Below are 27,463 nucleotides of genomic sequence, written 5' to 3'. Positions count from 1 at the left end.
CCCAACACTAACTGCACCATCAAAGGGACAAAGATCCGGAAACACAGGTGATGGCTGAAGCTACATGTAGGTGGTCTGCAGACAAACAGTGCTTTGAAATTTGAGTAAAACCCACGAAGTGATTAATCTGAAGGGCAAAACATGCATTTGGATGTGAAATGCCTAAGTTTCACTGTCTATAGTCACAAGTCATTAATTCACAAGTTTTAAAAATTAAGAAAAGAAAATATAAAATTTTACTGAATCAATATCAAAATAAAACAAAACAAAAACTACCCATTACTTTAAACAACTAACTCGGCCTGAACCCTGTAAGAAAATGAAGAGGAGATACAGAAGTAAATACAGAAAGAAGAAATGAGAGAAAAAAGGGCAGGAAAGAAAATGCCATGAACAAGCAAAAGAGAAGGTCTGAATCAAGAAAGAAAGGAGTTCGGGGCACGTGGGTGGCTCAGTGGGTTAAAGCCTCTGCCTATGGCTCTGGTCATGATCTCAGGATCCCAGGATCAAGCCCCTGCATGGGGCTCTCTGCTCAGCAGGGAGCCTGCATCCCCCACCCCACCTGCCTCTCTGCCTACTTGTGATCTCTGTCAAATAAATAAATAAAATCTTTAAAAAAAGAAAAAAAAAAAAGAAAGAAAGGAGTTCAAGAATAGTGAACAGAATTAAGGATGCAGGAGTTCCGGAAGAAGCTAGCTGATTTTTTATCACGATCAGTAGTTCACTTGAGCCATAGGCTTCAGATTACTATCACCGCCTATTAGCTCCCACTGAAAAACTAATTAGCTAGTTAGTTCTTTATCTTTCAGACCTCCATCCTACAAACGGAATGAAATGACCAGGAAGGTAAGGCATTTACCAAGACTCTGGGACTCAGTTCACAAACACCTCCCACCCACCTCCTTCCTGCCACAGTCCTAGGAATGTCAAGGGGTTTGTACAGCAGAGGGCACAAACAGCCCAAGTCCAGTCTGTACACCTGATAAACAGTGAATGTTTAAAACTGTTGAATAAGATGTCAACACCTAGAAATTGGGAGACCTCACATAAAAATTCTGATTTTCAGGGCAAAAACAAAAAACAAATAGCAAGCAAGCACTGAGTGAAGCAGCGCACATGCGCACACTTGCACACACACACACACACACACACGTACACATACACGCACCAGGCCTGCATCCCCATGTGACAGAGCTGGGCTGGCGCTGGGCCGCAGTGGTAATGGCTGTCCTCTTCATATGCCGCATATTCTCTCTTCTGCTACAGCTCTGTCTGCAGCTAGACCTCCTGAGCCTACACTGTCCACAGGAGCCTGCCACAGGTGTCTGGCCTCATGGCTCCTGATGGAGGTGACCCATCCAACAAGCAAGCCTAGCAGCTCCTGCTGACTTCCACACCCACTGCACATTACCATCCTCTCCGGGGTCCCCGCCCTGGAATCCTGACCTCACCCAGAGGTGCTTCCTTTCCCCAGAGCAGCTTCCTTTCACCTACATTCAACTCCAATATTTCAGATCTGGCCATGACCTCTCCCATGGCTTCATTTCCATTATTTTCTCCTGACCATCAGCCTCTTGCTTAAAAATTCCCTTCTTTCTCTGCTTATGCAGCATCCCAAATATCTTTTCCATCAGAAACATTAGTGGCCTCATTCCCTCCTATCTTGCCACCTACAATCTACCTTTCTGATCCTGGAATGGTATGGTTGAGCACGCTAGAGGAAAAAAAAAAACCACAAAAAACAAAAAACACACAAATCATGAAGGCTGCTGGCACCACCAGAAATTCTCACCAATCCAAGGAATGCCCATTAGCCCCCTTTCCAGCTCCAGCACCCACAGGCACCCCCTGCTTAACCCCCACCTCTCACCTAGCCAATGCCCTATCTCATCTTTCCCCGAGTAAAAAAAAACCACCAGATTTAATCTCTCATTTATCCACATGCATCCTTTCCCTGATTCCTCAAATCCAGTAAGAGGTACGCAGTCACTGAAGCTGAAAACTCAACTGTTAACCTGTTACGCTTGACCCCTTCAACCACCAGACTCTCCCTTTCCAATGTGGTCAGTCACCAAGTCGCCTATTTGCCTCCAAAGTATTCTCCCAGTCTCCAATCTTGTTCCCCTCAAAGCCATCCACAATCTTCAAGTCTGACAAGACACCCCTGGGCTTAAACTATGGTGACAACAAAACAACCACCAAACTCCCTCACCTGGCATTCAGAGCCACCCATGATGGGGCTGCTGCCTGCCCCCTGATACTCTTCCTCGTGCACCTCCCACAGCACTTGGCTGTGTTGTCCCTCCAGCCCTACACCACCAGGAACCTTTAGCCACCAGCTCTAAAACTGGGCCTTCATCACCATCTGCCTGGGTGCCTGCTGCCATCACTAAACCCCGACACCGAACAGAGACTGGCATTCACTTTTGCATCCCCGGAGCCTGACAACGCAGTGGGCCTTTAGTGCCACGTTGGCTGCATGAAGATCTCAAGGCCACTACCCGACCAGATCTGCCAAAGTAACATCTCACAAAAAACATCAGCCTTTGGAGTCTCGCATACCTAGGTTTAACCCCAATCAGGTTGTTTCCCACATGAGTGACGTTAGGCCTGGGCATTGACTCGGTTTTCTCACCTGTAAAATGGGCCTTTTAAAAATCCCCCATGTAAGGCTGAGCCCAAAGATGGAACAAATTCTGTGTAAATGCCTGCCAGGTGCAGCTGGAAAACTGTGGGCAGTCAGTGAAGAGCTGCTATTCTCACTTTCAAAACTGCAGCTGAGGTTTCATTCCACTCTCCCGAGGCAAGGGCAGGTTATCCCGTGTGTGCAGGGTGTGGGCAGCCTGGCCCACAGCTTCAGAAACACTTCCTGCCTCTTGGCCATTTTGCTCCTCATTAACACCTCCACTCAGAGGCAAGGGGGAGAGGACCGTCCTTCTGTCAACATGACTAATGATGTGTTATCTCTCTGTGCTACTGTTGACCCTCTGCCAACAGGACGTGCTGACTCAGCCCACACCACCACCTCACTCTCAGGTGGACAGCCAGAGGACGGGACAGACTCGCTGGCCTGAGAGGCAGTCTGTGGCCGCCCAGAGGTCCTCGGGGGACGCTGGGCTCCGACCAACCCTAACGAGGCTGTGCTACTGGCACCGTCAGCCCTCAGAAGAACTCACTACACAGAGGCACTAGAAGGGAGCAGTCAGACACATAAGAAATGTCTGAAGATTTATGTACCTAAACTACACCATAAAAAAAAAAAAAAACATTTTTTTTTCAATGCAACAGACATTTTTGGAGCATTTCTTTTGAATAAGGCACTGAATTCCCAAATGTCTGGGACAGAGATGCATAAAATCCGCCCCTGATGACAAGCTGAGGGGAATATACAGTTGCACAACAAAGCCCAGTCCTGACAGTCTGAGAGAAGTGAACTGAGAAAGGGTCAGGGGAACATGGAGACGCAGATGTGACTGTAGAGCTGGGTAGACTTCATGGAGGTGGTGGCATTGGCACTGAAGAAGAGCATTCCGAGCAGAGCACTGACAAAGGCACGGAGATCCGGAAAACCTGAGACCGTGCAGTCACAGAAATTTAACATTTAAAATGTATAAGAGAAAGTACCAGGAAGTACTTAAAACATACATTAGAATTTAACAATTTAGAAAACGATTTGATAATTTAATCTTTATATTTGGTAATTTAACTTTTATAATATCCTATTTACTTCTGTTTTCCTCTCATGAAATTTCACACATAGTGAGAATAAAATCTAGGGAAAAAATGTCTACAAGTATGAGCTTTTTTTTTTTCTTTTTTTTCAAGAATACTTTGAAACAGAAATCTCTCCTACTAGAGACTTTTCCTGAGCAGATGGTCCTTGTGTTTTTGGCAGAAGACATGGGTTAAACCAGAGAGAGACATAACAACGACCCACTAGCGGGAAACGAGGGTATCTGCAACAGTCAGCCAGGCTCATACCGTCTGTCTCCCCTGCCTTCCTCCAGTGGCAGGCAACTACACCCCACACCCAGCCCCAAACCTCTTATGCCCATCCTTGCCTATCTAAGTCCCACTTAGAGCAGAAAAACAACAACAACAGACAAGGGGAGGCCCCGTGACTCTGCGGACGCCCCTCCTGGAGATGCCACCCTATGAGGGGTTGTGGCAGGATAGAGGCTCAGTTGGTCCCACCGAAGCCACACCAGTGCCCCGTGCCGCCAACCCGCTCAAGCAACCCCACAAGCACCTTCCTCCAGGCCTGCTTATAGGTGAGGTGGAGACAGGCCTCCTGAAGGCATTTTAGGCTGCAAAGCTTCTTATTTGCAGTCAAGAGTATTCCAGATACACTCCTCCGTTTCTCCAGGACAGACCCTCTGTCAGGAGAAACCACCAGGGAACGGAAACCACAGAAGATCCCTGACACTCCTCTTGAGCCAGATTTACTTGGGATCTACACCTGAACCTTGCAATAAAACACTAAGATACATACATTTTAAAAAGACTATAGAAACGACACCTCATCAGCAATAACCCTCTACTTCATTTACCCTACAAAAAATACATATATAATACTACATATATATAAATACATATATACTATAGATTTCAAATATATATTATAGATTATATATTTATATAGAGACTATAGATTTTACATATATAGGTTATAGATTAGATATATAATTTGATCTATAATCTTTCTATATAATATAAATTATATAGATTTTCTTTTTCAGTGGTTAGTTACTAAGGAGAGGCAGGGATGGGTTAGGGTGAAGAATTGTTGTAGGATTAGCTTCTTTATTCTCCTGGCCTCAACAGAACTCAGTGAATCACTCAGCAGAGATGCAAGGCATACGTAAGAACCTCTTCTTGCCATTCTAGAATGAAGTTACCAAGAACAAGGTGTGTAAATAATTGTAACATGCCATGCACCAAGGAAGGTCTATTGTAAAGCACATATTTTGTTAACTTCATCTCAACGGCATCCATTTCCAACAGTATTGGAATATATGCAGTTCCAAAAGGCACATTAGAACCTCTTGATGATATTAACCTTTAGAGTCAAGGCCAAGAACTGCCTCATAAGCGAATCAAATATTTGAGATCATGCTTTGAAAACAGAGACCAAGTGCATAACAGCGGCATAATTATGACCAGAATTAGTGAGGGTGCTGCTATGATAAAACCAGTGTTCATTATGTTCAGTGAGACCCACAGGTTTTCCAAAAGGATGTGCTTTTCCTTCAGGAGTTTGGAAGGCTGTAGCTATAAGTTACTTGCTGAAGGAAAGAAATCCAGCACCAAAGAATGAGGGCCACTGATCTTCTTTTAAGAATTATGCTTGAGTGAGCACATTAATTTTTGGTGACCTGATTCTTAAAATGATATTTCAGCTCAGTGCTCTTTTTCTTAACGAGGCAAAAATAACTCAGGCATCAGGGGTATCTCTCTGTTCCCTTTCACAGAACAGACACAACTCCTTGCCCATCAGGTGGCTCTTCATGCAGACGACATGGTCGCCCATATTTAACCTTAAGGAAGGAAGACACAGTGGTTAGGAATAATGGCTCTTGAACCAGACTGCATCCGCTTGACACCACGCTCTGCTGCTTACTGGCTGTGTGACCTCAGCAAGCTAATTCATCTGTGTCCCAGTGTCCTCAACAGCAAAATAAAGCTATTTATGTAAAATGAAGTAATGTTTGTTATGAGGCTTAAATGAGTTAATCAGAGGAAGTTATTTAGAACAATTCAAGGCACACTGCTCAAAAAAGAAAAAAAAAAAAAAGTGTGCTATCTCTATTATAATTATCATTACCCAGACTTCCTCTCCTAAGTTCTAGGTCTCATAAAAACTCCTGACGAGTCCCAACTCAAGTACTTACAAGTTCCTAGTTCCCATGCTGCTATATTCCCGTTCCCAGTCCTAACTTAGTAAATGGCTCTGCCACCCCCCAGGTGACAAAACCAAACCCTGAGTCCAATACAGCAGCAGGTCTTCTTGACTTGACCCCCAAGACATAGCTCATTACTCATGCTACCACCCTGATCCAAGTCACCATCAGCTGTCCTCCAGAACCTTTCATTAAAAAGCCTCCTCTCCCGGTGTCCCCACTTCTCTGAACTCTTTCTGCCTGCAGTCTCTAATCAGCAGGCAGAAGGAACTTTCTAAAGCCTAAGTCAGCTATCCTATGGCTTTATGATCTGCCATACTTCAACTGACAAAAATCATCATCATCATCATCCGAACTCCTCAACAGGGTCTCAGAGCCCGACATACATGAACCCCACTAATATGTTCACCTTGATTTCCTACTCCTTGTCATACTGTGTTGCAGCCTCACTGGCCCTCTCGCTGCCCATAAAACGGCCAAGCTCCTCCACAAGTCTATGCAAGGACCTCTGGTGAATTCACAGCTGCCTCACCACAGCGACACAAACGTCACCTCCTTAGAAAGGCCTCCTCCCTCCTATTGCTCCCCACCTCCAGCTCCCTATTCGGTTTTCTTTACAGATTTTATCCTTATCTGAAATTCTTATTTACTTTTCCACTTACTGGCTGTCTCCCTTACCGGGAATGGAAGCTTGTAAGAATAAGGCAAGATACCTATCTTGCTAGATAGAACAATGCCTAAAGCACAGCCGACACTCAGTAAATCTGGGCCGTGGATAGGGGAAGGAGGGAGGCTACGTCAGAATCCAGCAGAGATGCACCCCAGTGCCCATTCCTGAATGGAGCTGCCTAGGAAGCCAAATACCAATATCTAGCAAAAAGCTGCTGCCTTTGATCCTAGCACACTCCCTGAAAGCCACCTCAGTCTGATATTAATCCATCCAAAGAACCCATATTCACCTTTTTCTTCTTCATTTTAACTGGGAAGAGGATTTAGAAGCAGGTTTGGAGCTAACGCACGCTTGGGCGTGGAGCCCAATAGGGGGCTTAAACTCATAACCCTCAGATCAACACCTGAGCGGAAAACTAGAGTCAGACACTTAACCAACTGAGCCACCCAGATACCCCCAAAGAACCCATATAGTTAATTATCAGTCCCCAAACTAAGTTTGCCTAAATACAGTCACAGTACTCAAATCAATGCAAAGTAAGGTTTCAAACAACCACCTCTGAACTGTTTGAGTTCATTTAACAAACTCAATACCCCAAAAACAGATAATCATGTCAAAAAATGGGCAGAAGACATGAACAGACACTTCTCCAAAGAAGACATACAAATGGCTAACAGACAAATGAAAAAATGTTCATCATCGTTAGCCATCAGGGAAATTCAAATCAAAAGCACATTGAGATACTACCTTCCACCAGTTAGAATGGCAAAGATTAGTAAGATAGGAAACAAGTGTTGGAGAGGATGCAGAGAAAGGGGAACCCTCTTACACTGTTGATGGTAATGCAAGTTGGTGCAGCCGCTTTGAAAAACAGTGTGGAGATTCCTTAAGAAATTAAAAATAGAGCTACCCTACGACCCTGCAATTGCACTACTGAGTATTTACCCCAAAGATACAGATGTAGTGAAAAGAAGGGCCATCTGTACTGCAGTGTTCATTGCAGCAATGGCCACAATTGCCAAGCTGTGGAAAAGAGCCAAGATGCCCTTCAACAGACGAATGGATAAAGAAGATATAGTTCATATATACAATGGAATATTACACAGCTATCAGAAAGGATGAATACCCAACTTTTGTATCAACACGGACGGACTGGAGGAGATTATGCTGAGTGAAATAAGCAGAGAAAGTCAATTGTCATATGGTTTCACTTACTTGTGGAGCATAAGGAATAACGCGGAGGACATTAGGAGAAGGAAAGGAAAAGTGAATTGGGGTAAATTGGAAGGGGAGATGAAGCGTGAGAGACTGTGGACTCTGAGAAACAAACTGAGGGGTTTGGACGGGAGAAGGGTGGGGGGATGGGTGAGCCTGGTGGTGGGTATTAAGGAGGGCATGTATTGCATAGAGCACTAGGGGTGGTGCATAAACAATGAATCCTGGAACACTGAAAAAATAAAATAAAATAAATATTAAATAGATATCTGATAAATTATTAAATACCCAACCACATCAAAAAAAAAATAATAATAGGGGCACCTGGGTGGCTCAGTGGGTTAAGCCTCTGCCTTCGGCTCGGGTCACAGTCTCAGGGTCCTGGGATCGAGCCCCGCATCGGGCTCTCTGCTCAGCAGGGAGCCTGCTTCCTCCCTCTCTTTCTGCCTGTCTCTCTGCCTGCTTGTGATCTTTGTCTGTCAAATAAATAAATAAACATCTTTAAAAAAAATAATAATAATAATAATAAATAAAAGAGACAGAAAAGTCCCAGCCTTGTTGCCCATTTTACTTCACTTCTAAAAGCTGGGGAAATGCAACTGACATGGAGGAACATCTCAGTGTTCAAAAGTTGTTGGTGTGTGGGGATAGGGGGAGGTGAGAGCATGTGGGGGAAGTTGGGGGGTATGGGCCTATAGGGTGGGCATGTACCTACGTGCAGGGGCTGTGGGTCTGTGGGGGGGGGGTGTGAATCTGTGAGGGCATGTGGGTATGTGGGAGGGTGTGGGTATGTGGGAGAGCATGGGTCTGTGGAGAAGGTGTGAGTCTGTGGGGGTGTTAGTCTGTGGGGGGGTGAGTCTGTGGGGATATGTGGCTATGTGGGAGGGTGTGGGTCTGTGGAGAGGGTGTGGGTCTGGAGGGGGCTGTGAGTATGGGGGAGGGTGTGGGTATGTCAGAGGTGGGGTAATGTTGAAGGGGGTATGGCTATGGAAGGCTGTGTTGGTTTTTGTTGTTGTTGTTGTTGTTGTTGTTTTTTAGGGTTGTGTTTTAACCAGAGAAAATCTGCTGATCTTTTTCCCTTAACTGGGTCTGGGAATCAACAGCGGACCACAAGCGGGTATTTGGAAGAGCTTTTCCTTATCATCAAATCCTTGATTGTAATTATTAAGCTTAGACTTGTGGTTCTACTAAACCCCATTAGGCAGCCTCACAGAGTATGTGCACAACTGTGGGATCACTCTCGTAAGGTTAGCACTATGGCATGAAATCATAAAATTTCATAAAATTAGCATCAAGTCATAGAATTTCACAAAATTAGAACTCAAAGGGACCCTAAACATCACTGACACCATCCCTTCATCACTCAGATAAGGAAACCCAGGCTCAAAAGATTAGACGATTTGCCCAAGGTCACAATGCTAGGGCCATTGAGCAAGGAAAAAAATCAGGTCTGACTATCAGGACCGTGCTGAACTCACTCCATCATGCTACCCATCCATGCAAAGACTACAGAAAGCCCAGCTCTTCTTGTAATAATCATTAAGCTCTCACCTACGGGTCTAGTCCAAACCCACTTCTAATTCCACTCCCCAACAGGGCTTCCCCAAGAATGCTTCCCCAAGAATGCTGCTCAAATATGTATTCAATGTCTGCTCTGTGCCAACCACCCAGTTAGGCAGCAGGAGTGCAAAGAAGAAAGTGTAGCTTTAAGAAACTCACTTTGATGGGAGGCAGAAATAATTACAAAGAGGTATGAATAATGACACAGGTGTCCCCAGAGACCAGAGAGGAGGGAAGGGAAGGCTTCCTAGAGGAATGTTACCTCCCTAACTATATCCTACAGGATGAAGAGCAATGAGCCACGCAAAGACGCAGAGAAAGAGCAACTCCCGGTACACAGAGTAATAAAAAATGAAGACTCAGAAGCATGAAATGATATGTTGGTAACCAAGGGCAGCTAACTCTTGCTGAAACACAAGCTGGAGAGCTCACGCTGGAAAGAGATGGGAGATAAGAGAACAAAAACATTGCCAGGTTGTATCCCACAGGTGTGAGAAGCCACTGCAGCAGGAAGTCATTCGTCACATTTTTATTTTAGAAAGATCACTCACTCAGCTAAGTACTGAGAAAAGATTTGAAGGAAAAATGGCTGAAAAAGTTTGAGCCTCTGGGAGAGGCTGATCCACACAGTCAGCACACCCAGTTAGCACCCATGCTTCCTGTCCCCCAACATGCTTTGTATCATCTTGGCCCCTGCTCCAGAAACAGAACAAAGGCAACCCAGAGCGAGGGTCTCTGCTCCACAGCACAACTTTGTGTCGCCTCACAAAAGCTCCCTGTCTGCAATACCTGCCCAGCTTTCCCAGCCCATCTGAACCTACCTTCAGTGAAAACCAGAGTCTTGCTTTCCTGATGCCCCAATGAGCCTTCTGCAAGGGACCACGGCAACTCTTGGTTTACTGATCCATGTGACTCTGAGCCACATTAGGAATTCCATGACCCCAAACTTTTCTCCCCAATTAAGGAGTGTTGACTACGTGAGGGAAAGACTTAGCTGCCAGTCTTTCAAAGCCCTGGAACACATATCTGATTAACTGACTAAAGCCCATCTGAGAGCTTTTCCAGCCTATAGGAAAAGAGTCACAGTCAAAAATAAAGGAAGCAGAGATGACAGAACCAGTCTCCAGGCTCCTAGAAAATCCACTATTAAAGAAACATTTGTACAGCAGTACAAAGTAATGTGTACCAGAGTATTTAATCCAGCATGGTTCATCACTGCAAAAAATTAGAAACAATTTAAATGTCCAGCAATAGGAGAAAAGTTAAACCAGTCAACTGTGGTATATCCAATACAGTGAAATACTACAGCACCAGTATCAATGCTAAAATACATCTATGCATACTGATAGAGAAGATGTCCAAGACAGTTTTAAGTAAAAAAGCAGGCAGCAAAGCAACTTATATAGTAAGAGTTCTTCATTATAACAATAATAAACATATGGTGGTATATGAAGAGAAAAGATCTGTAAGAATACATTCTAAAATTGCTAATGGCTGGCATCACTTCAAAGAAAGCAAGGGAAATATCACTTTTTTCTCTTTGAATTCTTTTAAGCATCCAACCCATATTACTCCTTTAATGAGATAAAAACAAAGCCACATCATGGTCCAAAGTCAGGCCAGTTGTGCTAACAGCATGAACTCTGAGGTCTCAGCATCTGCCGAATCAGGTGAAGCAGTTGGTGCCCACGTCACATACTCAGAGGTTTAGAAGCCACTTTCTGGCCTTTGCACATGCTCATCCAACTTGAGCTCCTAGTTTCTACCACAAGTCAGCCGACAGCCCCTCTTGATGATTTCCCAAGAAGCGGGTGTAGATTGTGGAAAGAAAGGTGACTAGAGTGGCCAGGGCAGACAGAGTCCTCTTCATCTGGCCACACTACCCAGGAATCAGTCTGGAACATGCTGTAATTAGGTGTAACACCTCCTTCCACCCACTACATGACAAATTCATTCGTTGTGGTTCTTGGAAAATGAAATACCAAATTTCTTCCAACTGTGTCAAATTCTCTAGACTCTAGAGTTACAGCCTAGATAAGGAAACTCTTCAAAATAATAATAAGCAAAAATATATTTTTTCTTTTTTTTTAAACATTTCATCTTCTAAGAGTTCAAAGTATTTTACACTAGACGCACATACACACCATTAGATCTTCCAAAATACCACATGCAATAGTAAATTACCATTCCTGTCCACTAAATAATACCTAAGAGAAAGTAAATGGACATCCAGAAGTTTCTCCTATGCATTTACGAAGATCTGCCCCATGATCTCATCATCCCTCATAACTATCAGATGAAGTAGAGGACAAACATTTCTAGCCCTATGTTCTGGGTAGAGTCCTAAAATAAGCAAACTTTCCCAAGACGTCTGTGAACAAAGACAAAAGCCTGTAGCAGTCACTAGATCCTCACCTAAAAGAATCTAATGCCTGTTTGTTCCATGGCACAGCAAGATTATGGTTGAGATTTTCGTCATCATTGCTAAAAAATGTTTACCTTACTATTTCTGACCCTCCTGTATAAATATCAACTATGCTTTATCCCCAGGATGTCAAGTTGGTGGTACAGAGCCCTTTTTAAGAAAATCCCAAGTACCCTATTATGGTATAGAAATTATAAATTCTGCACTAGGAAGCTAGGAGGAAGGTTCGAGGTTCCCCCTTTTTCACTGAAAGAGGGGAGGAGGAACTGTGGAAACAAGCTTGTTTTGCTATTTTACCAATGTGCCTCAACTTTGTCAATTCCTGAAAAGTTTTATTAAATAGTTTTACTTCTCCTTAAAGATTTGAGCCATTAAAAAAAAAAGACATGTAACTTCCAAGTAACTCCAAAATAATAATAATTCTCCAAGTATTAGTCTTTCAAAGCATCAGAAGATGATGAAACTAACATTCATGGTACAGAACACACATAGTACGCCTTCACATTACTCAGAAAAACGGAACCCACAGGCTTGCCAGCATTACTGTGGGTTCATTTTTATAAACTCGATGACCACATTTATCTGAAACCCAAAAATAACAATCTCTTGCCACTCAGAGCACATCTGGCTGTTCTTCTTTCCCCTGAGCCAATACCTACATACAATGCTTGCCATGTCTTAGCAAGCAATTTGCAAACTGAATGCAGACACATGCTACAATTGAGAAAAACGTGGAGGTAAATGTTTCTTACTTAGCGTTTCGCAAAGTATGAAGTACCCCACTCAGTGCACTATTAGAAGGCAGCACAGCGGGAAGAACGTTGGACGCAAGAGCAAGAAATGCCCAGTGTGAATATCGTGGACAAAGCCGTCTCCCCTGTTCATTCCCACAGGTGCCGTATCATTCTCTCTGGCCTACGCCACCACAACAGGCTCCTGACTAGTCTCCCTGACTTTGTACTCTGCCCTGGAATTATCTAAACAGAGCTCTAACTGTACAGCATCTCTGCTTACACACTGACCACGGACCTCCTCTACCTACAGGACAGGGTACACCTCCTTCGCAAAACTGTTAAGAGCCTCTCGTGATCTGGCCCCAGGCTCCTCTCCAGCCACTCCCTTCCACTCAGGTGTCACCCATTCTAGCCACCTGGAAAGGACTGGGGTTTCTCAACAGCTGATGTGCTTTTTTCTTCTTTCCAGTCTAGCGTGAATGTCACCACCTCTAAAGCCTTTGTTCAGCTCCTCAGAGAGTATGAGACTCCTCAAGGTTGCCAAGAGCTTTCCGTACAGGTTCGCTCCTAAGCTTCGACACAGTGCCAGGCCTCCCTGCTCCCAGGTGGACTCCCAGGTGGTAAATGCTCACATGGAGTTGGGAGTCCAACGTCAGCTCCAGACCTGACCTTGACCAACTTCCCCAAACAGGATTCTTTTTTTTTTTTTTTTTAAAGATTTTATTTATTTATTTGACAGACAGAGATTACAAGTAGTCAGAGAGGCAGGCAGGGGGAGAGGAGGAAGCAGGCTCCCCGCTGAGCAGAGAGCCCGATGCGGGGCTCGATCCCAGGACCCCGAGACCATGACCTGAGCCGAAGGCAGTGGCTTTAATCCACTGAGCCACCCAGGCGCCCCCCCAAACAGGATTCTTAAATAATTTTCTTAAATAAGTCTCAATTCCTGCCTTTGCAAAAAAAAAACTGAAAAAAAAAAACTTTGCAAAATAACTGAAATTATAATGGCTAAAGTGTGTTGTTACTCAATTTAAGAGAAATAACTTAAGTAGCTAATGTCTGGAGTTCAGTGAAACCTAAGTGATGTTATTCTACTTAATAGGTAACAGGTACTCACTCAATGTCTCTTAATCAGACAAAGTATACCCTCCACTTACCCAAGGCAAATTACAACTTCTCTAGGTCTCAGTGTCCTTACCTACAAAAGGAGGGGGGGAATTGAGGGCAGGCGAGAGGTAGAAGGGGAGTTAAACGAACACATAAGAGAATCACAAACAATTGGGCTCCTGGATGGCTCAGTCTGTTAAGTGCTTAAGGGTCTGCCTTTAGTTCAGGTTATAATCGCAGGGTCCTGGGATAGAGCGCAACCCCCCCCCCAAAAGGCTTCCTGCTCAGCAGGGAGTCTGCTTCTCCCTCTGCCCACCCCCTGCTTGTGCTCTCCTGCCTGCGTGCTCATTCTGTCAAATAAAATCTTTTATTTACAAAAAGAGAGAGAGAATCACAAACAATTAAGAGCTAAACTGTATAACAAGGTGTCTGAGAAATGAAAACAGCTTCCTTATCTTGACAAATGTGTGGATCATCACTTTTAGGGGGAAGCCCTCTCTTGGGCTCCCTTCTTAAGCTCTGACTAAAGTTATTTTTATGATAATGTTATTTAAGTATGTCTAAACGTAAAACTAGGTATGTCCTCCCTGTGCTTTAGCTCTTACAAAACTAGAAGGTGAATCAAGGTAAAAATCTGACAAAAACCAACCAGAGAGAACTCAACATTAATCTAACATGACAGATGACAATGATGCAATTCTGCAGTCCTCGCGTGGCTGCATACAATGGTACAGCAATACCTCGGAGCAGGTTCCTGGCCATTCTGCCTGCCTGCGCCACCGTGGGCTCTGTGACCCCTTCAGCTACCCATCGCTCTTCTCTAACAAACGGCCATGAAACCTTTGTTCATGGAACTTCCAGCGATCACCTGACACAAGCACATGATTTCTACAATAAGCCCACATCTGTCCTTTTCCCCCTTGGCTAGAAACAATTAAGGGAGTGCTCAATCAAACACAGATTATGACACTACTAAAGACCTTATGTCTCTACTCATTTGTGACTTCATCTAGATATATGGAATCTATGATTTTTTAAAATTATCTTTGAAGAGAACATTAAAGTTTTCATTCATTTACGAACTCCCAGGAAAATGTTTTCCAATTCCAGGTTAAGAAACATTGTTTTATTTTTTAAAAACGGTCTTGCCATAGTATCTACAAAGATAGACATCTTATATTTGACTGTAAGTGCTCTGAATGCATTCTCTCTTTAGTCCCCAGAATAACCCTAAAAAAGCAGGCACTAAAATGATAAGTGAGGAAACCTAGTCCTGAAGAAAGAGTCCAAGTGATGGAGCAGCATTTAAGCTATCTTATTCCAGCACCCCTGGTCTCTGTTCCTTCAAGACAAGCCCAAAGAGCCTTGGTCCACAGACTTGTCGGCTAGGAAGAATGGCTGTCCCACCCATCAGAAATTGGAACTGCAGGAGACAGACCTAAATTGAAACATGGTAAATTTAAGACAAAAGGGACTTATTCCAAGTGGGAATGGATATCCTCTTAATAGGTCACAGTTGGAGATGTTGAAGTCATAGTGAGAAATTATGTTTACGATGTATAAAAATTATTTCAAAAACAGAAGACAAATGTGCCCGGCACAGAAGAAATGGAGAAGACTGGTAAGACAAGACTACTGAATTCAGAATGACTTTATGCCATGACTAGTTTCAATACATTTGTGTACAGAAGCTGTGAGACTGTAGAGAAGGGAACACAATGGCTGAGAAACAGGGGCAGACTACCCATGACATCACATGGGAAGACTCATCCATGCAATAAGCATGTGAGTGCCCACTATATAATGATAATGTCCTAGGTTCAGCCATGAACAAAAACATCCCTGTCTTCATGGAGCTGACGTTCTAGTTGGGGAGACAAAGAACAAGTAAGCAAGCATATAGTCTAGAGTTAGGTAGTAACAGTGCTCTAAGGGCTGGGGAAAAAATTAAGCAGGATATGAGAAAGAATGTTGGGAGGGAATAGATATTTGAGATAATGTCATCTGGCCATCATCAAAAGGCCAACTGAACTCTAATTAAGAGCAGATAACAAGATGAAGCTCAGTTTTATAAGCTGCCTGGGCTCAACAGCATTCATTCAAAATATTTGCTGCCCATTAGATGAGGCTCTGTATTGGAGCCAGAGAGAATACAGTAAAACACACATATGCCAAGTTATTCAACAATCCATGCACCTTGAAGGGAAAACTGATGGTGTCAGAAACACTGAGGAGGTACACAGTGGGGTGGAGGATCTTGTAGAAGACAAAACAGCTCCACCATATCAATGACCTTTAACTTCTGAAGTGCTTTCCAGCTTAAAGCAGCCAGAGACTGTGTGTCTAACCAGCTAGACAGTCCTGAAAAAAATCACTCCCAACTTGAATGTTCTCAGACTATATTAGAAAAGGATAGATGTCAGAGCAGTGATATGCTCAAGGGAAGAGAAAGAACCAAAGGAGGAAGATTTGTATCCGACTTGGCTAAATTCATTCAACAGATAAAAGCCGTTTAGTTGAGCAGGACATACTGGGTGCCAGGCTCTGTGCTCACTCCTAAGGATGAGCAAAAACACACCAGCATCTCAAGGAGGTTAGAGACTGTCTCTGTTAACACACATGCCACAGAGATCTAGCTGGGAGGAAGTGGGAAGGAGATGGTGGATGGGAATGGGATGGTGAAACCATCACCTATCTGGGGTCAGGCTAATCGCCCACACCCTCCCTGCGGAAGAGCAGCACTGAGAGGCTATCACAAGGTAGACAACCTATCGAGGATGGGGATGCAGATTAAGCAAAAGGTTAGGTTAGGTAAGTAACCATCAAGCGAACTGCGATGCCCGCTCCACTCCACACTCACCACATCTGTCTCCCCACAAAGCTGTGACTAGCTCCTAAGAATCATACCTTCTTTAATCTCTATATTCCCACCAACGACAAATGATGAAAGGTCAATAACTGTTTGGCAGAGGCCAGGCTTAATGATGTGAGTAAAATAGGAGGGGCCAAATAACTGAGGTTTTAATGGATGTGAGAAACTGAATATGCCAGGCTCCTCCTAGGTGTCCAAAGGTGCAAAACGGGGCGGGGGTGGTGGGGCGGAGAGGGGAACGACAACTAACCAGCTGGACAGCCTTGAAAAAGTCACTTCAAGTCTGAGTTTCAATTTGCAAAACAAGGAAGTTGGATCAAGTCAGAGGTTACAAACCTTTTCATCATTCTGAAGCCCGGATAGTATATGTATCTTTGCTGTTGGGGTAGGGGGTGCAGTCTTCCCCCTTGTTTGTGCTTCCAAATAAATTACAGAGAAGAGAACAGATAGCCAGCATGACCACCACAAGGACCTTGGGGGTCTGTCAGCAAAAAGAGGCCCCCTGGTGATGGGGCAGGTAAAGAGAAAGAGGTTAGAGGAGAGGGCAGGGAGAGCAGCAAGCAGTGGTAATGAGCACTACAGATCTCAGAGGTGAAACAACAGCCCAAGGAAAGACTGTACCTTTGAATGAAATATCTGAGCTTTCAAGGTGGTTGTTCCTGTCTGGTTTATACACATCCAGGCACCCAGACACAATAAGTCATGAAGAAACAGGTTTTCAACTACCCAGAAACCATAAAACTAATTTCAGAGCTCTAAGAGCAATAATTACCCATAAGCAAGACCACCTTTAGTCTCTGAAAAGCATGTTTATTTACGGTATCTATAGAGTGCTATCAGACTATTTTGAACTTCTGAGAAGTTTCCAGTTAGGATCAGTAAGGATACCTAACACTTTCAAAACCCATAATTTCCCCTTACGAAGCTGAATTCCCCAACATTACAAGAAAACCCACAAACTTTGCAGAAGAGAGTGAAAAGCCAATCTAGTCAAAGGAAATCTTCCAATTCTACTAAAACAAACAAACAAACAAAAATACCACAAGAAACACCAAAACATTTCTAGTTAAATAGCTTTTCACTCAATCTTTTAATAACTTCATTCTGACACACTTAAAAAGTATTAAATAATGTAGTCTGTATTTCTGGCAATAGCAATGCCTAAAACTTATTTACAACTTAAGGCAGCAAGTGAGCTTATGACTTTCAAGTCAAACTTAAGGAAGTTAAAGGCCAGACAAAGCCATGTTTTTGGAAATGCCTGCAAAATAATAAATGCCTGAGGGAATTGGATGGCTTTTCTGCTTCTAAGCTAAATAAAGCTTGGGGGGGGGGCGCTTTGCAAAGATCCTAGTGAGGATAATCTCCGTGATTACACAAAGCAAACCATCCAATTCCACATGAACCAAGGAAAGTTAATCCAAGAATAATACTTGAAATATTAAGAAAAAGCACACTGTTCTGCTTTTTAAAACACTCCGGCAGGGCTGAAGAAGGTATCAGGTCATTTTAACAAGCCAGATCATTTGACTAGCGAGTGTTTCTGTGACAGTGCCTCGGCCTCATGATCACTAAAGGACAAGAAAGATATCTGTGTTCCAACTCCAGGCCTCGGGTCCTCCCCCCCGGCTCCCAGCAGTCTAGTCTCCCTACTTCCTGCACACCTTTGGATTACTGCACGCCGACTTCCTGCACACCCTTGGATTTGCGATACTTTCCTCTTCGAGCTTTATTCAAGTTAAATTCCCGGCGCAAGTTCGAAGGTTAAAAGTTCGCAGTCGCAGACCCTCCGTTAAAGCTCAATCAGCATCTGTCCCTTAACAAGTTCGGCCTCAGCCGACTGATTAATTTAGTAAACAACTCCGAAGAGGTAACGCATCACTGCAAGGACAGAAGTCAGCAGGCTGAAGGTACCCGCTTCAGCAAGACTGGCCCGTCAGGCACGGCCTCTGCTGACATTCACAGCGGCTCCTTCCACGCAACAGGTCCACGCAGGCAGGGGCCCAGCAGCGGGCACCTGCCCACAGCTCCCAAGGCATAGCTCTCCTCCTACCCGATCTCCTCCTACCCACCCCCAATTCTCGACCGGTCCCGAAGCCAAGACCGGCCAGCCAAACTACAGCACTTTCAAGCACTGCCCACCAGCGATAAGGCCCAGGGCACATTCTTCGGAAGATGCCAAGATAGTGCGACTCTCCTGAGGGCTGCCCACCTCCTCCGGACCTGTCGGAGCCAACGGGTAAGCGCGCCCTGGCCAGTCATCAGGGAATGCAGCGCAGGGAAAACTGTCCAGGGAGCGGATGCCACGCTCTGTCCTTTCACCCGGGAACAGCCGGAGCCACCTGGCTCCTCACCTGCCCGGGTATGGGGGACCAGCTGTTAGTACTTAGACGTGTATCTAAACTACTTACCAGACCAGAACGTTTCCCTAGTTGCATAAGCTCCAGTGTCTACTGGGAAAACAGCAAGTCGCTCACTTTGTACAAAACGACAAGGAACTTTTAATACAGACGGTGGGGGTGGGGAGGAGAAAGGGAGGAAGAAGCAGGTGAATACAGGTAGTGGTGGTTCTGTGGGACCTGCGGCCCGGATCTGGAGGTGGGAGGAGGGTAGAGTGGGGAGGAGAGGGGAAGAGGGGGAGAGGTCTGGACAGGCTCGTCGGTGTTCTCCCGAAGACTGCGTGCAGGTGAGGCCGGACACTCACCTCTGGCAGCTCGCGGAGCTGGTTGGCGTCCAGCAGCAGCTCCTCCAGGCTGCGGGCGTAGCGGTAGATCTCCTCGGGGACATAGACCAGCGAGCAGTGGCGCCTGTCGATGGTCTCCACATGACGGTTGCACCGCCACAGGGGGATGCAGTGGAACATCGCCGCCCCCGCCGCCGGGTCCCGAGCCGAGTCGCGGAGACTCGGGCTCTGAGCCCGCTCCGTCCCGCGGCTCCGCTCCGCCCGCTGTCCACTCCGCACTCGTTGGCTCCCGTGCTCGCTAGCTCCTCGCGCCGGGGTTCGCGGTCCCAAACACTCCCAGGAACCTCGGGCGGGAGCCCCAGCCGCGTCCCAGCGCCCCCGCCCGCCAGCCGGTGCGTCTCCTCCCACCCTCCAGTCGCGCCGCCGCTGCCGCTACTGCCTCGCGGAGCTTCCTACTCGCGGCTGCCGCGCGACTGAGCATGCGCGCCAGTGGGCGCGCGCGAGGGCGTTTCCCGGCCCGGGGGATGCTCCGCTCCGGGTTTTCCTGGAGACCCGGAGCCAGAGAGGGTCGAAACCTGTGGGCCGGGTGCACGGTGTCCCCCCTACTCAGGCTGGGACTCGAGGAGCGCCCGGCCCTCCGAGGAAGCTGACTCCAATGGAGCTTGAGATAAAGATGAAGCAGAGGAGAGACGGCGTGAGGGGAGCAAAACAACTTTGATTTTTAGTTACTTAACTCGCTCTCGGCTCCTCGCTCCCCTTCCCCAAAACAACTTTCTCTTCCGGGGTCAGGCAGGACCGCCCCCGAAGCGTACCTTGCGCGTCCTGGGCGCCCGAAGCTACGAGATTCGGTGTGGTTTTGAGGTCCCCCGGCCACCAGCGGCCTCAGAAGTGAGCGGGCTGCCCCCAGCCCCGCACCGCGTCGGGGCCCCGACCGTGCCCTCTGGTCCGCGGGCACCGCCTGCAGGCTGTGTAACCTGGGCGCACCTCTTCAGGAGTCATTGTTTATACACTGAGTCAGAGGAAGTCCCTCTCCCCATAGCATCAAAAGCATAGGAGTTAGAATCTGTAAGATTCTTTTTGGCGTGGATGCACCCCATCAGGAGTCCAAATGCAAAAACGAGGTCGCAAAGGTGAGTTCCTGAGCCTGTTCTAACCTGGCCAGATGTTGACTGGCCCCTGGCAACTATTTTAGGCTAGTGAAGAGGGAGGAGTGAGGGGTGGTGGGGCAGATTGGCTGGGGGCAGGTGAGCATCCTCCAACCAGATCCAGCGTTTTTGCACCAACACCCAGTGTCTTGCAAAGAGAGATGGTAGCCCAAGAAGGAGTAGCTGGGGAGAACTCAGGAGGCTCACTACTGGATAATAAGTGACCATTTATTCCGTCGCCCCAGATTCATTCCCACAGGCTAGGACCAGAAGCCACAACACCTCCTCTCCCTATCTCCAGAAAACCAACTGGCTCCTTTACAAAGGTCTGCCGACCAGATCAAAGTCAATCACGTGGATGGATTGTCTTCTGACTCCCTTCCTAGCTGCCCCCAGTCCTCACACCTTTCCCTTCAAGATCCTGCTTGTGACCTCTGCCAGACACAACGGGGCTCTCCCGCCCCCAAGTTGCCACAGCTAAAAGCTGGGACCATCCAATCCACTTTTCTGCAGAAGACTGAAAGCTGAGCATAATCAGTGACCAAGGGAGTTTTTGGTCTAGTTTATACAGGGCGTACATGTCTACACAGACTTCCGGTTCCAGCTGCTTGCAGGAGTTTCCCATGGGGTTAGCAAGGAGGAGGACACTTCATTTCAACTCTAGGAGGAGGACTCCTTTCTTCCCAATCAGTGAGGATGGATCTGAGTACCACTTTGTTTTTGAGCCCAGAATTATCACCTTAACTTTCTAATTCTGGTCAATCCCTAAAGTCCATTGCCAAACCCACTCCACTCTCTTTTTTGTTTGTCCTGGTGTGATTTCTACATTCTCAGGGAAAGAAGGCCACCTCAACTTTGGACCTTAGCTACTTACTCTTCCATCATTCTCACATTCCAGAAACCCATTTTGTGCCACTGTTAGTGGAAAACTGTGGTTCCTGACTGAGACTGAGTCTGGAATGTAAGCAAGTCATAGACTTGTCTTTGCAAGTTTTCTAACTATAAAAAACAACAAAAATAAGAAAGGCCTGGTTCCTTCATTCTAATCTTCTTTGACTTCCAGAGATTACCACACTAGATTATTTTAGTAAACACCAAATATGTTTTAAAGATATGGCTGGTCTCTTAAAAAATTGAAACTTCAATTAGTATTCCCCATGTGTGTCTCTGTGACATGTACACTTCGTTTATGATTATTTTTGTATCACCTTAACCCCAAGGAGATTGTGACCTCTTGGAAAACAAGTACTGTCTCACTCATAGATCTCTATAGCGACCACAGTGCCACACGCACATTAAATAATTGGCAAACTTCCGTTAACTGTGTGAAATCAGGGCCAGAATTCTTGACTTCCTTTGTTGCCAAGGATCTACTTAGAATTTTTTTTTCCCATCTTTTTTTAACCCACTGACCATAACACAGCTAATCTGCTTTGAAATTCTCCAGCTTTGGGGCTCTCAGAAGATGCTATTGTTAGGCCTGCCTCTTGGTTTGTTTTTGGTTTTGATTAAGAGAATTTTTTTTTTATTTCATTTTTTTTTCATCCTGATAAGTGTACTCTTTAATCCTCATCCCCTAATTCTCCCATCCCCACTCCCCACCCCTACCCATCTCCCCTCTGGTAACCATCAGTTTGTTCTCTATAGATAACAGTCTGTTCCTTGATTTTACTCTCCCCACTCATTTGTTTTGTTTGTTAAATTCCACAGATGATTGAAATCATCTGGTATTTGTCTTTCTCTGGCTTATTTCACATAACATTATACTGTCTAGCTCTATCCACTGCAAGATTTCTTCTTTTTTATGACTGAATAATATTCCATGGTATGTATATATGTATACATGTATATATACATACATACATGTATATATATGTGCGTATATGTATATGTGCACATACGTACATACATATGTATGTACATATATGTATATATCTTCTGTATCCATTCATCTATCAATGGACACTTGTGCTGCTTTCATAGTTTGGGTATTGTAAATAATGCTGCAGTAAACATAGGAGTACATGTATCCCTTTGAAGTAATGCTTTTGAATTTTGGGGTTAAGTACCCAGTAGCACAATTCCTGGATCATAGGGTAGTTATATTTTTAACTTCTTGAGGAATCTCCCTACTGTTTTTCACAGTGGCTATATCAGTTTGCATTTCCACTAACCGTGCAAGAATCTTCCTGTTTCTCCACATCCTTAACCAACACTTGTTTCTTTTTTTTTTATTTTAGCCACCCTGACGTGTGGGGTGATACCTCCTTGTAGTTTTGATTTGCATTTCCCTGATGGTAAGCGATGAACTTTTTTATGTTCTGTTGGCCATCTGTATGTCTCCTTTGGAGAAATGTCTGTTCATGTCTTCTGCCCATTTTTTAATTGGATTACTTTTTGGGTGTTGAGTTGTATCAGTTCTTTACATATTTTGGATACCAACCCTTTACTGGATATCTCATTTGCAAATATCCCATTCCAAAAGTTGCCTTTTAGTTTTATTGATTGTTTCCTTCACTGTCCAGAAGGTTTCTATTTTGATGAAGTCCCGATAGTTTATTTTTGCTTTTGCTTCCCTTGCCTCAGGAAACATGTCTAGAAAAATGTTGCTGCAGGTGATGTGGGAGAGATTACTGCCTGTGTTCTCTTCAAGGATTTTTATGGTCACCAGTCTCACATTCAGGTCTTTAATCCATATTTATTTTTGTGAATGGTGAAAGTGGTCCAGTTTCATCCTTTTGCAACTGGGTGACCAGTTTTCCCAAGACTATTTGTTGAAGAGACTTTTTTTCCCATTGTATATTCATTCCCCCTTTGTTGAAGAGTAAATGATCATGTGATTATGGATTTATTTCTGGGCTCTCTATCTATTCTGCTGATCTATGTATTCATTTTTGTGCCAGTACCATACTGTTTTAATTACTACTGCTTTGTAATATAACTTGAAATCTGGAATTGTGATACCTCCAGCCTTGTTTTTTTTCTCAACATTGCTTTGGCTCTTCGAAGTCTTTTGTGGTTCCATACAAATTTTAGGATTGTTTGCTCTAGTTCTGTAAAAAATGTTGTTGGTATTTTGATAAGGATTACATTAAATTTGTAGATTGCTTTGGGTAATATAGACATTTTAACGATATTTGTTCTTCCAATCCGTGAGTATATAATGTTCTTCCATTCTTTGTATTGTCATCAATGTTTTATAGTTTTCAGAGTATAGGTGTTTTACCCCTTTCATTAAGTTTATTCCTAGATATTTTATTGTTTTTGGAGCAATTGTAAGTGGTATTGTTTTCTTAATTTCACTTTTTTTTTTTTTCAAGTATGCTGTATGCCCAGTATGAAGCCCAACATAAGACTTGAACTCACAACCCCGAGATCAAGACCTGAGCTGAGATCAAGAGTTGGATGTGGGGGTGCCTGGGTGGCTCGGTCAGTTAAGCATCTGCCTTTGGCTCAGGTCCTGATCCCAAAGTACAGGGATTGAGCCCTGCATCAAGCCCCACATCAAGTCCCACACTGGGCTCTGTGCTTAGTGGGGAGTCTGCTCCTCCCCCATTCATGTTCTCTCTTACTCACTCTCTGAAATAAATAAATAAAATCTTAAAAAAAAAAAAAAAGAAGAGTCAGATGCATAACTTACTGAGCCATCCATGCACCCCTCTTAATTTCACTTTCTGCTGCTTCATTATTATTGTGTAGGAATGCAGCAGATTTCTGTACATTGATTTTATATCTTATGACTTTACTGAATTCATTTATCATTTCTGATAGGTTTTGGTGGAATCTTTAGGGTTTACTACATAAAGTACTGCCTAGAATTTGAAACATCAATCTGGTAAGAGAGAAAAGAACGAAAATAAGAGAACCAATTCTTTATGCTGATGAGTTTTAGGCTTTCCTTATTGATATAATTTCTAGCATTGTTCCCCATATACACATGTCTTGATTGTGTTGATGGTTGCATGTGTGTATACATTTAGCTCATCAAACTATACTTTTAAAATGGGAACTTTTTATTATATAAAATTATTCATTAATAAAAGTAGTTTTAAAAGTTAATAAATAATATACAGGTAAATGTATTTAAGAGGCAGTCTTAAATTACTTCTAGGACTAGGAATCATATTGTGTCATTTATTTAATGCCCACTGTTGTGCCAGTCACTGGCTTAATTTTCTGGGGAGATAAGAAGGAATAAGACAGAGTTTTCAGTCTTACTAAAAGAAAGGCAGTTATCCAGGGAATTATAATAATCATAGTATAATTTTTTTCTTAATCTGGGGAGTCTAATCTTTGTCCTATAAAAGGTCTCATGGGTGGCCCTCTGAGTTGTTTATATGCAAGTCAAATAGACAAATTAAATCTTATTGTATGCAATGCTGGACACTAGGAAGAAATTTGCAATAGAATCCCACAGCCCTCTGGGAGAGGAAGCACTCAAACCCTAACCTCTGTTTCTTCAGATTTGAATTTAAGGACATTTTCTAGAGATTATATATCCCTGCTAGAAAGGAAGGACACCCAAACCATTCAAAAAGCATGAGAACCTACACAGTCTCATGGGTAAATCAATGTAGAATTCAACAATCTATATAATCAGAAGTAAAGTTGCCAGTCTAAGATTTCTCTGATTTTCTTCTTGCTACTAAATTAAAATTCCACCCCCCACCGATTCCTGGCTTTTTACTTGGAATGTTTAGCCCTTTAACATTTAATATAATTAGCAGCTGACACTTGAACAATGCAAGGGTGAGGGGCACCGACCCCTTCACGGTAAAAAATTTATGCATAACTTCTGATACCCCCAAAACTTAACTACTAATAGCCTTCTATTGACCAGAAGCCTTACTGATAAACATTCAATTAACACAGATTTTGTATATTTATTATATGCTGTATTCTTACAATAAAGTAAGCTAGAGTAAAGAACATATTATTAGGGAAATCATAAGGAACAGGAAATACATTTATAGTACAGTGCTGTAAAAAATCTACATATAAGTGGACTCACATAGTTCAAACCCAAGTTGTTCAAGGGTCAGCTGTATTGCTGTGGTTGGATATAAGTCTGCTATGTTTTATTTGCTTTCTGTCTGTACCATCTGATTGTTCATCCTCTGTTCTTCCTTTTCCACCATGTTTTGAATAAATAAACAATACCATTTCACTATAGGCTTTCTAGTTGTAGTGGCTGTTCTAGGGATTACAATAGACATCCTTAAATTTTCAGTTTACCATGCATATACCAAAAGATGTAAAACATAAGACTCTTGCAATTACCTAGGTCCATTTGCCACCTCTCTGCTTCTTTATGTTTTAGCTTTTATGTGTATTACATTTACCTATGTTATAAGCTCCACGACAGAATTTTATGATTTTTTAAATAACCATGTGTATTTTAAAGAAATAAGAAAAAAATAGTCTCTTACATTCACTCATATGTTTAGTATTTCCACTGTTCTTTATTCCTACTTGACCTCATTCCTCTCACCTTTCAGTGAAAGTCAGTTGGCAGAAGATTCTCTTAGTTTTATTATGAAATGTCTTTATTTTATCCTGATTCCTTAACATGTACAGTGCATATAAAATTCTGGGTTGATAATTTTTTTTCTCTCAGTATTCTAAAAATGAACCATTTTCTTCTGATTTTCATTGTTTCTTATGAGAAGTCAGCAATATTCAAATTGATGCTAAGCTGTTTGTAGTGTGTCATTGTTTCTGTTTGTTTTCAAGATTTTATTTGACTATTATATGCCCATATTTATGCTGATGGGAATTGACTAAACTTCTTGACTCTATAACTTAAACTTTCACCAAATTTAGGATATTTCTGGCCATTGAGTCCTTAAAATTTTTTGCCCAATTTCTTACTTTTCTTTTTGATATTACAATTTCACAAATGTTGAACTTTTTAGTAGTGGCACAGATGTACTTGAGGTTCTGCTTTATCCCCCATTGTTTTGTTCTGTTTTTCAACCTGGATGAGAGATATATATATATATATATATATATATCTCTCATCCAGGTTGAAAATAATATATATAATATATATTATAATATATAAATAATATATATTATTTATAATATATAAATAATATTAAATATTAAATATTTATAATATATAAATAATATATAATATATATTATATATATATTATATATATATTATATATATATATATGGCTTCACATTTACTGGTTCTTCTGTCATCTCAAGCATCATTAAGCCCATATGAAATATAACTTTAGACAGTGTATTTTGTAGTTCTGGAATATCTGTTTCATTCTTTACATATGTATAGTTTCTATTTCTTTGCAAGATTTCTTATTTGCTTATTAAGAGTATATGTTCCTTTATATACTGCATATTGTTAATTCCTACTTTAAACTCCTTCTATACTAATTCAAACATCTGGGTCATCTGTGTTAATCTCCACTGAATGCCTTTTCTTTTAAGTGTGGGTCACATTTTCCTGTCTCTTAAATATGTCTAGTAATTTTCATTTGTATCCCATGCATTATGAATGATAGAATCTCTGGATTCTGTTAAATTACTTCAAAGAGTATTGATTTTTTGTTTTAGGACACAACTTCAAACTCTTATGTCTTAGTCTCTTCAGGATGCTATAACAAAAATACCATATACTGGGTAACTTATAAACATCAGAAATTTATTTCTTACACTTCTGGAGGCTGGACATTGACGATCAATGCAGCACTAGGTTTGTTGTCACATGAGGACCTGCTTCCTGGTTTCTAGATGTTTTTGTTTTCACTCTGCCTCTACACATTACAAAGGGATGAAGGAGTTCTCTGGGCTCCCTTTATAAGGACATTAATCCCTTGAGTTGGGACACATATTTGGCCTATAATGTCTTATTTTCTCTGTGATGGATGGCAGCTGAAATTTTATATTCAGTTACTTTATTCTTTTTTTTTTTAAGATTTTATTTATTTATTTGACAGAGATCACAAGTAGGCAGAGAGGCAGGCAGAGAGAGAGAGGAGGAAGCAGGCTCCCTGCTGAGCAGAGAGCCCGATGCGGGGCTTGATCCCAGGACCCTGGAATCATGACCCGAGCCGAAGGCAGAGGCTTTAACCCACTGAGCCACCCAGGCGCCCCTCAGTTACTTTATTCTTAATGGTGCTGCTTCAAA

The 27,463-nt window shown here is 43.2% G+C and overlaps 1 protein-coding gene and 1 long non-coding RNA gene across 2 annotated transcripts in view; one reads left to right on the top strand and one right to left on the bottom strand.

Annotated features, from left to right (window-relative positions):
* LRRC1 (leucine rich repeat containing 1) overlaps positions 1-19,594 on the bottom strand; it is a 128,778-nt gene extending 109,184 nt beyond the window's left edge. The window contains exon 1 of the mRNA XM_080806523.1: positions 19,185-19,594. Within this exon, the coding sequence (XP_080662649.1) occupies positions 19,185-19,343 (159 nt within the window). The 5' untranslated portion in view covers positions 19,344-19,594. The remainder of the gene's footprint in view (positions 1-19,184) is intronic.
* A 114-nt stretch (positions 19,595-19,708) lies between these two features.
* LOC308344761 lies at positions 19,709-23,890 on the top strand. The gene is made up of 3 exons (XR_013967011.1): positions 19,709-20,293; positions 22,549-22,605; positions 23,629-23,890. It is a non-coding gene; the product is annotated as an uncharacterized lncRNA (long non-coding RNA).
* The last annotated feature ends 3,573 nt before the right edge of the window (positions 23,891-27,463 follow it).

The sequence above is a fragment of the Martes martes genome, assembly GCF_963455335.1.
Source record: "Martes martes genome assembly, chromosome: 6".
NCBI classification, from domain to species: domain Eukaryota; kingdom Metazoa; phylum Chordata; class Mammalia; order Carnivora; family Mustelidae; genus Martes; species Martes martes.
This window is presented reverse-complemented; position numbering and strand designations above follow the sequence as displayed.